The sequence below is a fragment of the Solanum tuberosum genome, unplaced genomic scaffold, assembly GCF_000226075.1.
Source record: "Solanum tuberosum cultivar DM 1-3 516 R44 unplaced genomic scaffold, SolTub_3.0 scf00472, whole genome shotgun sequence".
NCBI lineage: Eukaryota > Viridiplantae > Streptophyta > Magnoliopsida > Solanales > Solanaceae > Solanum > Solanum tuberosum.
Genome location: NW_006239396.1, coordinates 94085 through 104767, shown reverse-complemented (window position 1 = coordinate 104767; position 10683 = coordinate 94085). Strand labels below are relative to the sequence as shown.

At 29.1% G+C, this 10683-nt stretch overlaps 4 protein-coding genes across 4 annotated transcripts in view; 3 read left to right on the top strand and 1 right to left on the bottom strand.

Annotated features, from left to right (window-relative positions):
- Nucleotides 1–2642: 2642 nt before the first annotated feature.
- LOC102581611 (protein TAP1-like) lies at nt 2643–3293 on the top strand. Its single transcript, XM_006364027.1, has 2 exons — nt 2643–2925; nt 3052–3293. Exons 1-2 carry the CDS (start codon nt 2673–2675, stop codon nt 3138–3140), a joined length of 342 nt encoding a protein of 113 aa, XP_006364089.1. The 5' UTR covers nt 2643–2672; the 3' UTR covers nt 3141–3293.
- A 2284-nt stretch (nt 3294–5577) lies between these two features.
- LOC102581282 (uncharacterized) lies at nt 5578–6237 on the top strand. The gene is made up of 2 exons (XM_006364026.2): nt 5578–5874; nt 6005–6237. The coding sequence occupies exons 1-2, from the start codon at nt 5619–5621 to the stop codon at nt 6088–6090; spliced, it is 342 nt and encodes a 113-aa protein (XP_006364088.1). The 5' UTR covers nt 5578–5618; the 3' UTR covers nt 6091–6237.
- Nucleotides 6238–7908: 1671 nt separating this feature from the next.
- On the top strand, nt 7909–8570 carry LOC102580942 (uncharacterized). Its single transcript, XM_006364025.2, has 2 exons — nt 7909–8205; nt 8332–8570. Exons 1-2 carry the CDS (start codon nt 7950–7952, stop codon nt 8415–8417), a joined length of 342 nt encoding a protein of 113 aa, XP_006364087.1. The 5' UTR covers nt 7909–7949; the 3' UTR covers nt 8418–8570.
- A 1568-nt stretch (nt 8571–10138) lies between these two features.
- The window catches only part of LOC102580595 (uncharacterized), a 4200-nt gene continuing 3655 nt past the window's right edge, over nt 10139–10683 (bottom strand). Inside the window, exon 3 of the mRNA XM_006364024.2 lies at nt 10139–10466. Coding sequence (XP_006364086.1) covers nt 10411–10466 — 56 coding nt within the window. The 3' untranslated portion in view covers nt 10139–10410. The remainder of the gene's footprint in view (nt 10467–10683) is intronic.

The window sequence follows — 10683 nt, the reverse complement described above, 5'->3', positions numbered from 1 at the left end:
CATAGTACATTTTTGTTTTTATCGAATATATGGTTTCCTTTCTTAGAAAATATTCTTTGAATTATGTTCGTCACAAATTCTTGTGTGCGCGCGCGCGTGAATATGAACATGAATTGAGTAAAGTATTTAATGTGAGACAACTTAATTAAAGAGTAAATTATCTCTTAATTTTTCAAAGTAGACAAGTATTATAGATAACTATTCTTAATATATAGTGGATAAGTAAAAATAGACATAGACAATAATTTTAACCATAATAAATTTTAAATTTTATAATGATGATTTCAAGTGTTAATTATTGAGTTCTAAGCTTAATATTTGTATATATTTAATAAGCTTATGACAAGTTGCAATGAGAATCCTTAATACAAAAAGGTACCAACAAATTCTACATCTTTCACATCATTTGAGTTCTTACTCCTATAGTTTCTTTCTTTTTGGTGATTGAAGTGATTAGGACAAAGAATTGTGTTGAATCACACTAAGAAAAGTTTAAAATATTACATATGAAGAAAATAGATATTTTACATATGTGTGCAATGTAGGATGGCTCCGCCACTAGTTAAACATGGATTCTCCATCACACAGATTCATATAACTTATCTGAATTTATTAATTTACATAGTATAATTTTTAAACGAAAGAATTTAACTTAACACTCTTTAAAGGGCCACGGGTAGAGCTGTCAAAAAGGGCAACCTAGCCCCACCTGGCCCAAGCCTCGCGGGCTAAGGAATTTGAAGGGCTAGGGCGGATCGACCCTTCATTTGGAAGGGCCTGAAAATGCTCAATCCAACCCAACCCTAGAAGGGTCGAGGACTGGGGAGGGCTAGCCCTTTTTTTTTTTTCAAACTTATATTCTACAACATCAAGAAAATGAGAAGATTTTCAAATCAAATATGGCAAACAATGGTGTTGTTTCAATAACACTAGCAAAAAATCTATTATAATTAGCATATATCTCGCATACCAGATACGCGAGCGCGCAAGATTTGTCTATGTATCCTAGATACATGCGAATCTACTTGGATAGAGTGTATCGAAAACAAATTCACCTAATTTTGAGTCCATATATTCTTTTGAGATACATGTATCTGGAAGTACAAAAATCTGGTAAGATTCATAATATTACAACATAGTATGTATTTAAGTAATTAGATTATATACTAGTGAGATTATTGTACGTTAACTTAAATAAAAAGTTTTGGCCCATGGGCTGATCCCGGCCCAGCCCCAATCAAGCCTCAAGGACCAAGGGCTTATATGGGTCGGACGTATAAGCCCTAGTTTTAAATGAACTTGAAAAATCATATCCCAATCTTACCCCAATAACGGGTTGGGTTGACCTACCCCATGGGCTAAGCCTGTTGTGACGGCTCTAGCCACAGATGGAATGAAATTAAATCACCTTTAATTAGAAGTTTTGAATTTAAGCATCTGAAAATAAAAAAAATTATAATGTATGAATTCAAATTTTTTCTGATTTCTATGTAAATATCGTACACTATAAAGAGAAAAAAATATTTTAACATATAGCAAAGCCAGCTAGCTAGTTGTAAATCAGTTTTTTGCAATCTCCTTGTTGTATTCTCCAATAGCAGATCTATGAGGTAGAGGGGAGTTTCACCAAACTTTATCAACAAAAATTGCACGATATCTATAAGGTATAACTATAGAGTTTGAACCTCTTAAACATAAGATTAAAGGTTGACTTAGTACGTTGAGGAGTTTAAAATACACTTGACATTCCAAATTCAAAATCCTAGGCGCACTATATTTTTATTTTTCAAACCCTTAATAAAAATCTTGGATCCATCACTGTCAACACGAATCCAAAAAAATATTTTGGTTTGTTTTAACTTGTTGAGATCGAGTGGACCACAAATGTATTGTTCCTTTCTTAGAAAATATTCTTTGAATTATGTTGATCACAAATTCTTGTGACTAAAGGTGTACGGATAAAAGCATAAAATTAAATTCAATAGCCATGCATGATTAAAATGTGTTTGATTTAGAAGTTTTACAAAGGGAATTTCAAACAATAAAAAAAGTAAACACACGAAAAAAGTCAAAAACTATAAAAATTTAATATATAAAATATGTGCATAAAACAATATTTAACCTATTTATGTACATATATAGTATATTTTTATAGTGAAAAAGTCTCAAATGACACCTCTAGGACAAGGATATCTTCACCATTGATCAAACAAGGATTTTTAACCATGCAGGACACAAATTGTCATGTAGATTACCACGTAGGACGTGTATGCTTATTTGTTTAACTTTATACAAGATGAAGTATGGCTACTTGTACACACATAAAGTTGAAGGACAAAAATGTGAATAATGAGGTCAGGTTAAAAAAATATATTCATGTATTATGCCAAAAATAATAATAATTGAAATTGTATTGTGTTGAAGTGAATTCTTGTACAATATGTTTTGAATTAGTACTCATATATAGTACATTTTTGTTTTTTTATATCTTATTCATATATTGTTCCTTTATTAAAATCTTATATATCCCATGACTAACCTAAATATCATTCATGATTAAAACATTATTGTTGAGAGGGGATTGATTCCTCTATAAATAGTTGAGTGTGAGGACCTTTTTTTTTTACACCTCAACCAAATAACAAGTATCATATCATATAATATAATTAATTATGGCATTGAAAGTTATATTGGTTTTGTTCTTTGCAATGCTTTTGTTTACAAATGAGAACAATGGTGAGATGATCAAAGGAGAGGATGGAGAATGTTTAGCAAGATGTATTGCTGGTTGCCTCTTAAACCCTATTTGCACCACTCTTGTATGCCCTGGCTATTGCAGTGAGAAGGTTCAAACTCGAAATAATCGTATTTGTAACGTTGGATGTTCTCTTGGCCATTGTTACAAATATCTCATCAACAACTATGGTATAGTAATAAAAATGATTATATTATAACGTTTTTATGTATAGACAGACTAACAATTCAATAAAAATGATGAGAACCCTTAAATATATATATTTAGACCTAATTAATTACTCATTAATTTTGCAGATCATGAGAAGTTTGGAAGTTGCATGACAAGTTGCAATGAGAATTATTGTGTTGATGTCAATAATAATATTGCTCTACCAAAAGCTTAAGAAGAAGTTATGACCACAAAGTATATTGTGTTATCTATGACACTATGCTATGTACTAAGCTACTAATTAAATGTTTTTGTGGTTGTAATTTTCTAAATTTTGTAATTGTTATGTGTTCTAGTTGAATAAAAGTTTATTAATTACTTTTTGATACATCTTTTTAAATATTATTTTATTTTCCCTAGTTGATGAACAACTTTTATCTTTTCTAGTTCATGAACATATTAAACTAAAATGATACATCTATCCCAATTAATTTTTCTATATTAATAACAAATAACAAACAACAAAATAACATATAAGAGTTAAAATGGGATGGATAGAATTCTTAAAGATCACGAGCTCAAGCCGTTAATATGAAGAAAAAAAAAACCTTGTTATGATTTCCTCTTAAATGGGTCTTACTCGACACACATCGGCATATCTATAGCGTAGTGGGGAGGTTCACCGAACTTTCTCGACAAAAGTTACATAATATGTGTAAAGTATAATTATAGAGTTAATTTAATTTGAACATAAGATTAAAGGTTGATTTAGTGGTTGAGGGGTTCAAAATATACCTTGAGGTTCTAAATTCAAATTCTAGGTACTACATTTTTAGTTAAAGATCTCGATTTCGAACCGTTAATATGGAAAAAGAAAAAAACTTGTTAGGAGGCGATTCCCTCTTAAATGGATCTTACTCAACATGCAACAATTAACAGATCTATGAGGTAGTGGGAGCTTCACCAAACTTTATCAACAAAACTTACACTATATTTATAAGGTATGATTATAGAGTTTGAACCTCTTAAAAATAAGATTAAACGATGACTAATTAATATGTTGAGGGATTTAAAATACACCTTGACATTCCAAATTCAAAATCCTAGGCACTACATTTTTATTTTTCAAATACCTTAATAAAAATGTTGGATCAATCACTGTCCACAAATCAAAAAAAAATATCTTGGTTTGTTTTTACTTGTTGAGAGTGAATCACAAATGTATAGTACATTTTTGTTTTCATTGAATGTATGGTTTCCTATTTTAGAAAATATTCTTTGAATTATGTTCATCACAAGTTCTTGTGACTAAAGGTGTACGGATCAACCTTTTGAAAATTAAATTCAATAGCAATGCATGATTAAAATGTGTTTGATTTAGAAGCTTTACTAAGGGAATTTCAAACAATAAAAAAGTAAACACACAAAAAAAACTATAAAAAATTAATCTATATATATATATATATGATATGATTGGCTTCCCAGTGCTTCAGAGGTCTCTCTCCAATTATTTCTAACTTATCCAAGATGGAAATTACTTCATCTAGGTCTTTTTGATTTTTTATGACTCCTATATGTTGCAATCCTTTTTTGAAATTGTAAAGTTCTGTATTTAATTATTTCTATTAAGTTATAACTTTTTTCTAGTTGTATATCGGATAGACTTAGCTCTAATAATTCGATTTCTTCAATTTCTTCAATAACATGTATCTTAGTACAGTTACATTCTTCTCCTTTATTACATTTTGATGTATTTGTGTAAAGTTTATCAGTATTTTTAAAATACCTAGATCTTGTTGGAACCGATTCTGTTGTTATTGAGGTCTGAGTTTTATTTTTTGAGAATATTACACCGTCTCTAGTAAGGAGACAGCTTCCGTTGTTATGTAATAAGAAGTCTAAACCTAAAACAAAGTCTACTCTAATATTTAAATCTCTAACCCATATTTTTTCTAATTTATATGTGGGTTTATAAAAGTCTGCACATGTATTTAAAAACTTATTTGAGCATTACTAACATAATGTTTATATATATTTGACGATCCGTCCATTTGCATGGCGCTTTGTGGTTCTGAAAATTCTTTTATTATATCTAGAGGTAGGATACTTCTATTTATTATACTTTTTGTACATCAAGAGTCTACTAGAGCTAACGTTTCAATTTCACAGTCTTGAATCCTTATTCTATGTGCATAAAACCATATTTTACCTATTTATGTACATATATAGTGTATTTTTATAGTGAAAAAGTCTCAAATGACACCTCTAGGACAAGGATATCTTTGGCATTGATCAAACAAGGATTTTTAACCGCGTAGGACGTGTGTGTTTATTTGCTTAACTTTATACAAGTTTAAGTGACTACGTGTACACACACAAAGTTGGAGGACAAAAATGTGAAAAATGAGGTCAGGTTAAAAAAACATATTTATGTATTATGCAAAAAAAAAAAAAAAAATGAATTGTACTGTTGAAGTGAATTCTTGTACATATATACTTGGTTTGTTTTGAATTACTCATACATAGTACATTTTTGTTTTTTATATCTTATTCATGCATTGTTACTTGTCCCGTGACTAACCTAATTACCATTCATGATTAAAACATTATTGTTGAGAGGGAATTCCTCTATAAATAGTTGAATGTGAGGACCTTTTTTTTTTACACCTCAACCAAATAATTACAAGTATCATATCATATAGTATAATTAATTATGGCATTGAAAGTTATAGTGGTTTTGTTCTTTGCAATGCTTTTATTTACAAATGAGAATAATGGTGAGATGATCAAAAGAGAGGATGGAGAATGTTTATCACTATGTATTGCTGGTTGCTTCTTAAACCCTATTTGCAGCACTATTATATGTCCTGACTATTGCAGTCAGAGGGACGTTCAAACTCGAAATAATCGCATTTGTAACGTTGGATGTTCTTTTGGTCATTGTTACAAATATCTCATCAACAACTATGGTATAGTAATAAACATGATTATATTATAACGTTTTTATGTATAGACAGACTAACAATTCAATAAAAACGTACAATTAGAACCCTTAAATATATATATTTAGACCTAATTAATTACTCATTAATTTTGCAGATCATGAGAAGTTTGGAAGTTGCATGACAAGTTCCAATGAGAATTATTGTGTTGGTGGCAATAATATTGCTCTACCAAAAGTTTAAGAAGAAGTTATGACCACAAAGTATATTGTTATCTATGACACTATGCTATGTACTAAGCTACTAATTAAATATTTTTGTGGTTGTAATTTTCTAAATTATGTAATCGTTATGTGTTCTAGTTGAATAAAATTTTATTAATTACTTTTTGATACATCTTTTTAAATATTATTTTATTTCCCTAGTTGATGAACAACTTTTATCTTTTCTAGTTCATGAACATATTAAACTAAAATGATACATCTATCCTAATTTATTTTTCTATATTAATAACAAATAACAACCAACAAAATAACATATAAGAGTTAAAATGGGATGGATCGCCTCAAGCCGTTAATAAAAAAAAAAAACTTGTTATGATTTCCTCTTAAATGGGTCTTACTCGACACACATCGGCATATCTATAGCATTGTGGGGAGGGTCACCGAACTTTCTCGACAAAAGATACATAATATGTGTAAAGTATGATTATCATAGAGTTAATTTAATTTGAATATAAGATTAAATGTTAATTTAGTGGTTGAGGGGTTCAAAATATACCTTGAGGTTCTAAATTTAAATTCTAGGTACTATATTTTTAGTTAAAGATCTTGATTTTTAACCGTTAATATGAAAAAAGAATAAAAAACTTGTTAGGAGGTAATTTCCTCTTAAATGGATCTTACTCGAAATGCAATGACAGATCTATGAGGTAGTGGGGGCGGTTCACCAAACTTTCTCGACAAAAATTACATAATATCTGTAAAGTATAAGTTAATTTAATTTGAACATAAGATTAAGGGTTGATTTAGTGGTTGAGGGGTTCAAAATATAACTTCAGGTTCTAAATTCAAATTCTAGGTACTACATTTTTAGTTAAAGATCTCGATTTTGAACCGTTAATATGGAAAAAGAAAAAAACCTGTTAGGAGGTAATTTCCTCTTAAATGGATCTTACTCGACATGCAACAATAGATCTATGAGCTAGTGGGGAGGTTCACCGAACTTTATCAGCAAAAATTACACGATATCTGTAAGGTATAATTATAGAGTCTGAACCTCTTGAACATAAGATTAAAAGTTGATTTAATACGTTGAGGGGTACAAAATACAGCTCGGAGATTCCAAATTCAAACTTCTAGGCACTATATTTTTATTTTTCCAAATATCTTAATAAAAATGTTGGATCAATCACTGTCAACGAATCAAAAAAAAAATTTGGTTTGTATTTACTTGTTGAGAGTGAATCACAAATGCATACTACATTTTTGTTTTCATGGAATGTATGGTTTCCTTTTTTAGAAAATATTCTTTGAATTATGTTCATCACAAATTCTTGTGACTAAAGGTGTACGGATCAACCTATTGAAAATTAAATTCAATAGCCATGCATGATTAAAATGTGTTTGATTTAGAAGCTTTACACTAAGGGAATTTCAAACAATAAAAAAGTAAACACACGAAAAAAATTATATATATATGGATTTTTAACCCATAGGATGTGTGTTTATTTATTTGACTTTATACAAATTTAAGTGACTATTTGTACACACACAAAGTTAGAGGATGAAAATGTGAAAAATGAGGTCAGGTTAAAAAAACATATTTATGTATTATGCCCAAAAAAAAATGAATTGTATTGTTGGAGTGAATTCTTGTACATATATACTTGGTTTGTTTTGAATTACTCATACATAGTACATTTTGTTTTTTATATCTTATTCATGTATTGTTACATGTCCCGTGACTAACCTAATTACCATTCATGATTAAAACATTATTGTTGAGAGGGAATTCCTCTATAAATAGTTGAATGTGAGGACCTTTTTTTTTACACCTCAACCAAATAATTACAAGTATCATATCATATAGTATAATTAATTATGGCATTGAAAGTTATAGTGGTTTTGTTCTTTGCAATGCTTTTATTTACAAATGAGAATAATGGTGAGATGATCAAAAGAGAGGATGGAGAATGTTTATCACTATGTATTGCTGGTTGCTTCTTAAACCCTATTTGCAGCACTATTATATGTCCTGACTATTGCAGTCAGAGGGACGTTCAAACTCGAAATAATCGCATTTGTAACGTTGGATGTTCTTTTGGTCATTGTTACAAATATCTCATCAACAACTATGGTATAGTAATAAACATGATTATATTATAACGTTTTTATGTATAGACAGTCTAACAATTCAATAAAAATGATGTGAACCCTTAAATATATATATTTAGACCTAATTAATTACTCATTAATTTTGCAGATCATGAGAAGTTTGGAAGTTGCATGACAAGTTGCAATGAGAATTATTGTGTTGATGGCAATAATATTGCTCTACCAAAAGCTTAAGAATAAGTTATGACCACAAAGTATATTGTGTTATCTATGACACTATGCTATGTACTAAGCTACTAATTAAATATTTTTGTGGTTGTAATTTTCTAAATTATGTAATCGTTATGTGTTTTGATTGAATAAAAGTTTAGTGCTTCTTGTTAATTACTTTTTATATATTCTTTTATCTTCCCTAGTTGATGAATAACGTTTATCTTTTCTAGTTCATGAACATATTAATTAAAATGATACATCTATATTAACTAATTTTTTCTATATATGAATCAATATTTTCTATTTTATTTAGTTGAAAGGCCCAAAGACCAAGGCCCAGATCATAAAAAAAGATGAAGATATTTTACACATGTGTGCAATGTAGCTTCAATAAAGGGGTCTTAAATGACACCTCTAGGATAAGGATGGCTCCGCCACTAGTTAAACATGGATTCTCCGTCCCATAGATTCATAAACTTATCTGAATTTAAGGTTAATTTTTGAACGAAGGAATTTAACTTAACATTCTTTAAAGGGTCACGGGTGGAATGAAATTAAATCATCTTTAGTTAGAAGTTTTGAATTTAAGCATTTGAAAATTAAAAAAATTTATAATGTATGAATTTAAATTTAGTTTAATTTGTATGTAAATATCGTACACCTCGGGGAAAAAAATATTTAGACATATAGCCAGAAAGTGTTTTTATTATTTATAGGTCCTCCTTTGATCTTATCTATCGACTATGGTTAGATACTCACATATTTAACACATGTTCCAGAGAATTATACTCCCTTTGTCCCTAATTATTTGTCTACTTTTAAATTGACACACCTATTAAGAAAATAATTATTGATATAGTAAGTTTACCATTTTACCCCTATTAATTATGAAGTGGATGAATTAAAAACTTAAGATTTTCAGAAGTTCTACCTTTTTCAAAGTAATAAATTGAGGGTATAATAGGTAAAAAAAATGTTCTTTCTTGATTTGTCAAAATGGACAAGTAATTAGGGACAACTAAAGAAGGAAAAGTGGACAAGTAATTAGGGATAGAGGGAGTATATATATACTACAAGAAAAAATGTGAATTACATGAGGATTTTCCTGGGGATCGGATTAGTGAAATCCCCATGTAATCCACCATTTTCTTGTAGTTAGGACCACAACATTTATTTTTATTTTTATTTTTTCATCAAGTATCTCGTGACTATATGAATTGAATTCATATTTAAAACATAAATTTCACTTAAGAAAAAATTTGAAGATATTGTGTTTATAATTTCAGGTTGGTATGATGAAAAAAAAAACAATTGAGATTAAAAATTATATTCAAAATCTCCAGTTTATCCACCACAGAAGAGAGTCATATAGAAAAAAAAATCCTCTTGATATTTCAAGTCTTTTGATATATATAATTCACTCAAAAAGATTAACACTTCCAATACATCAATTTTTTTATATTTAAAAAAAAGTAAGAAGAAAGAAGCAGCATCTACAACTGCAATTAGGACATTTGATGTATGTTTTCCTATTCTAAGCAAGCATTGGTCATATATAGAAGTGATTAGGACAAACATATCAAAAAGATATAATGTTTTTATAATAGTTCTATTTCATATCATACCTTTTTTTTTTTTTTATGTTTGTCTTTTAAATTACTGATATATGATATTACTAGAAGGGCATGGCCCGTGCTAAGCACGGGCCCAACATAATTAGTTTGTTCTTTGTAAATAAAATGTTGCTGGAAATTATTCAGTTATAAAAGCACAAATTGCAAGGATTACATTAATTCGGGTTGTGTGTATGTTCTAATATAAGGAATGATCTGAAAAATTAAAAACAAAGTCTCAAGCATTAAAGCAACTCAAACAACTTGTACAGGACAAAAAAAAGAAAAGAAAAATGCTCAAGAAGTTGTTCGGAACGTTATGATTTAACAATCTATCGTTCAAATTCTAGTGGTGTCACAACTTCTGGAGTATACAATGTGTCACAAATAACGTAAACTCTTCAACTCTTTGTAAGTATTTTCTTTGCAGTGCCCAGAGAAATGTTATATGTTGTTCCTGCAAATTACTGAAAAGGCCACAGCACCAGAAATAGTGGGGCAAGTTTATGTTAAATGTGTCAACAAAAAAGAGAGGAAAAATATTCATATTAAATAAATATGAAGTAGAAGAAATTAGATTATAAATGAACAAATGCAAACTTGAAAATGCTCTTCCTTATTCCTAAAGAATGAGTATCAAAGGGATTGATCAAGAAAGATCTTCACAATTTCCG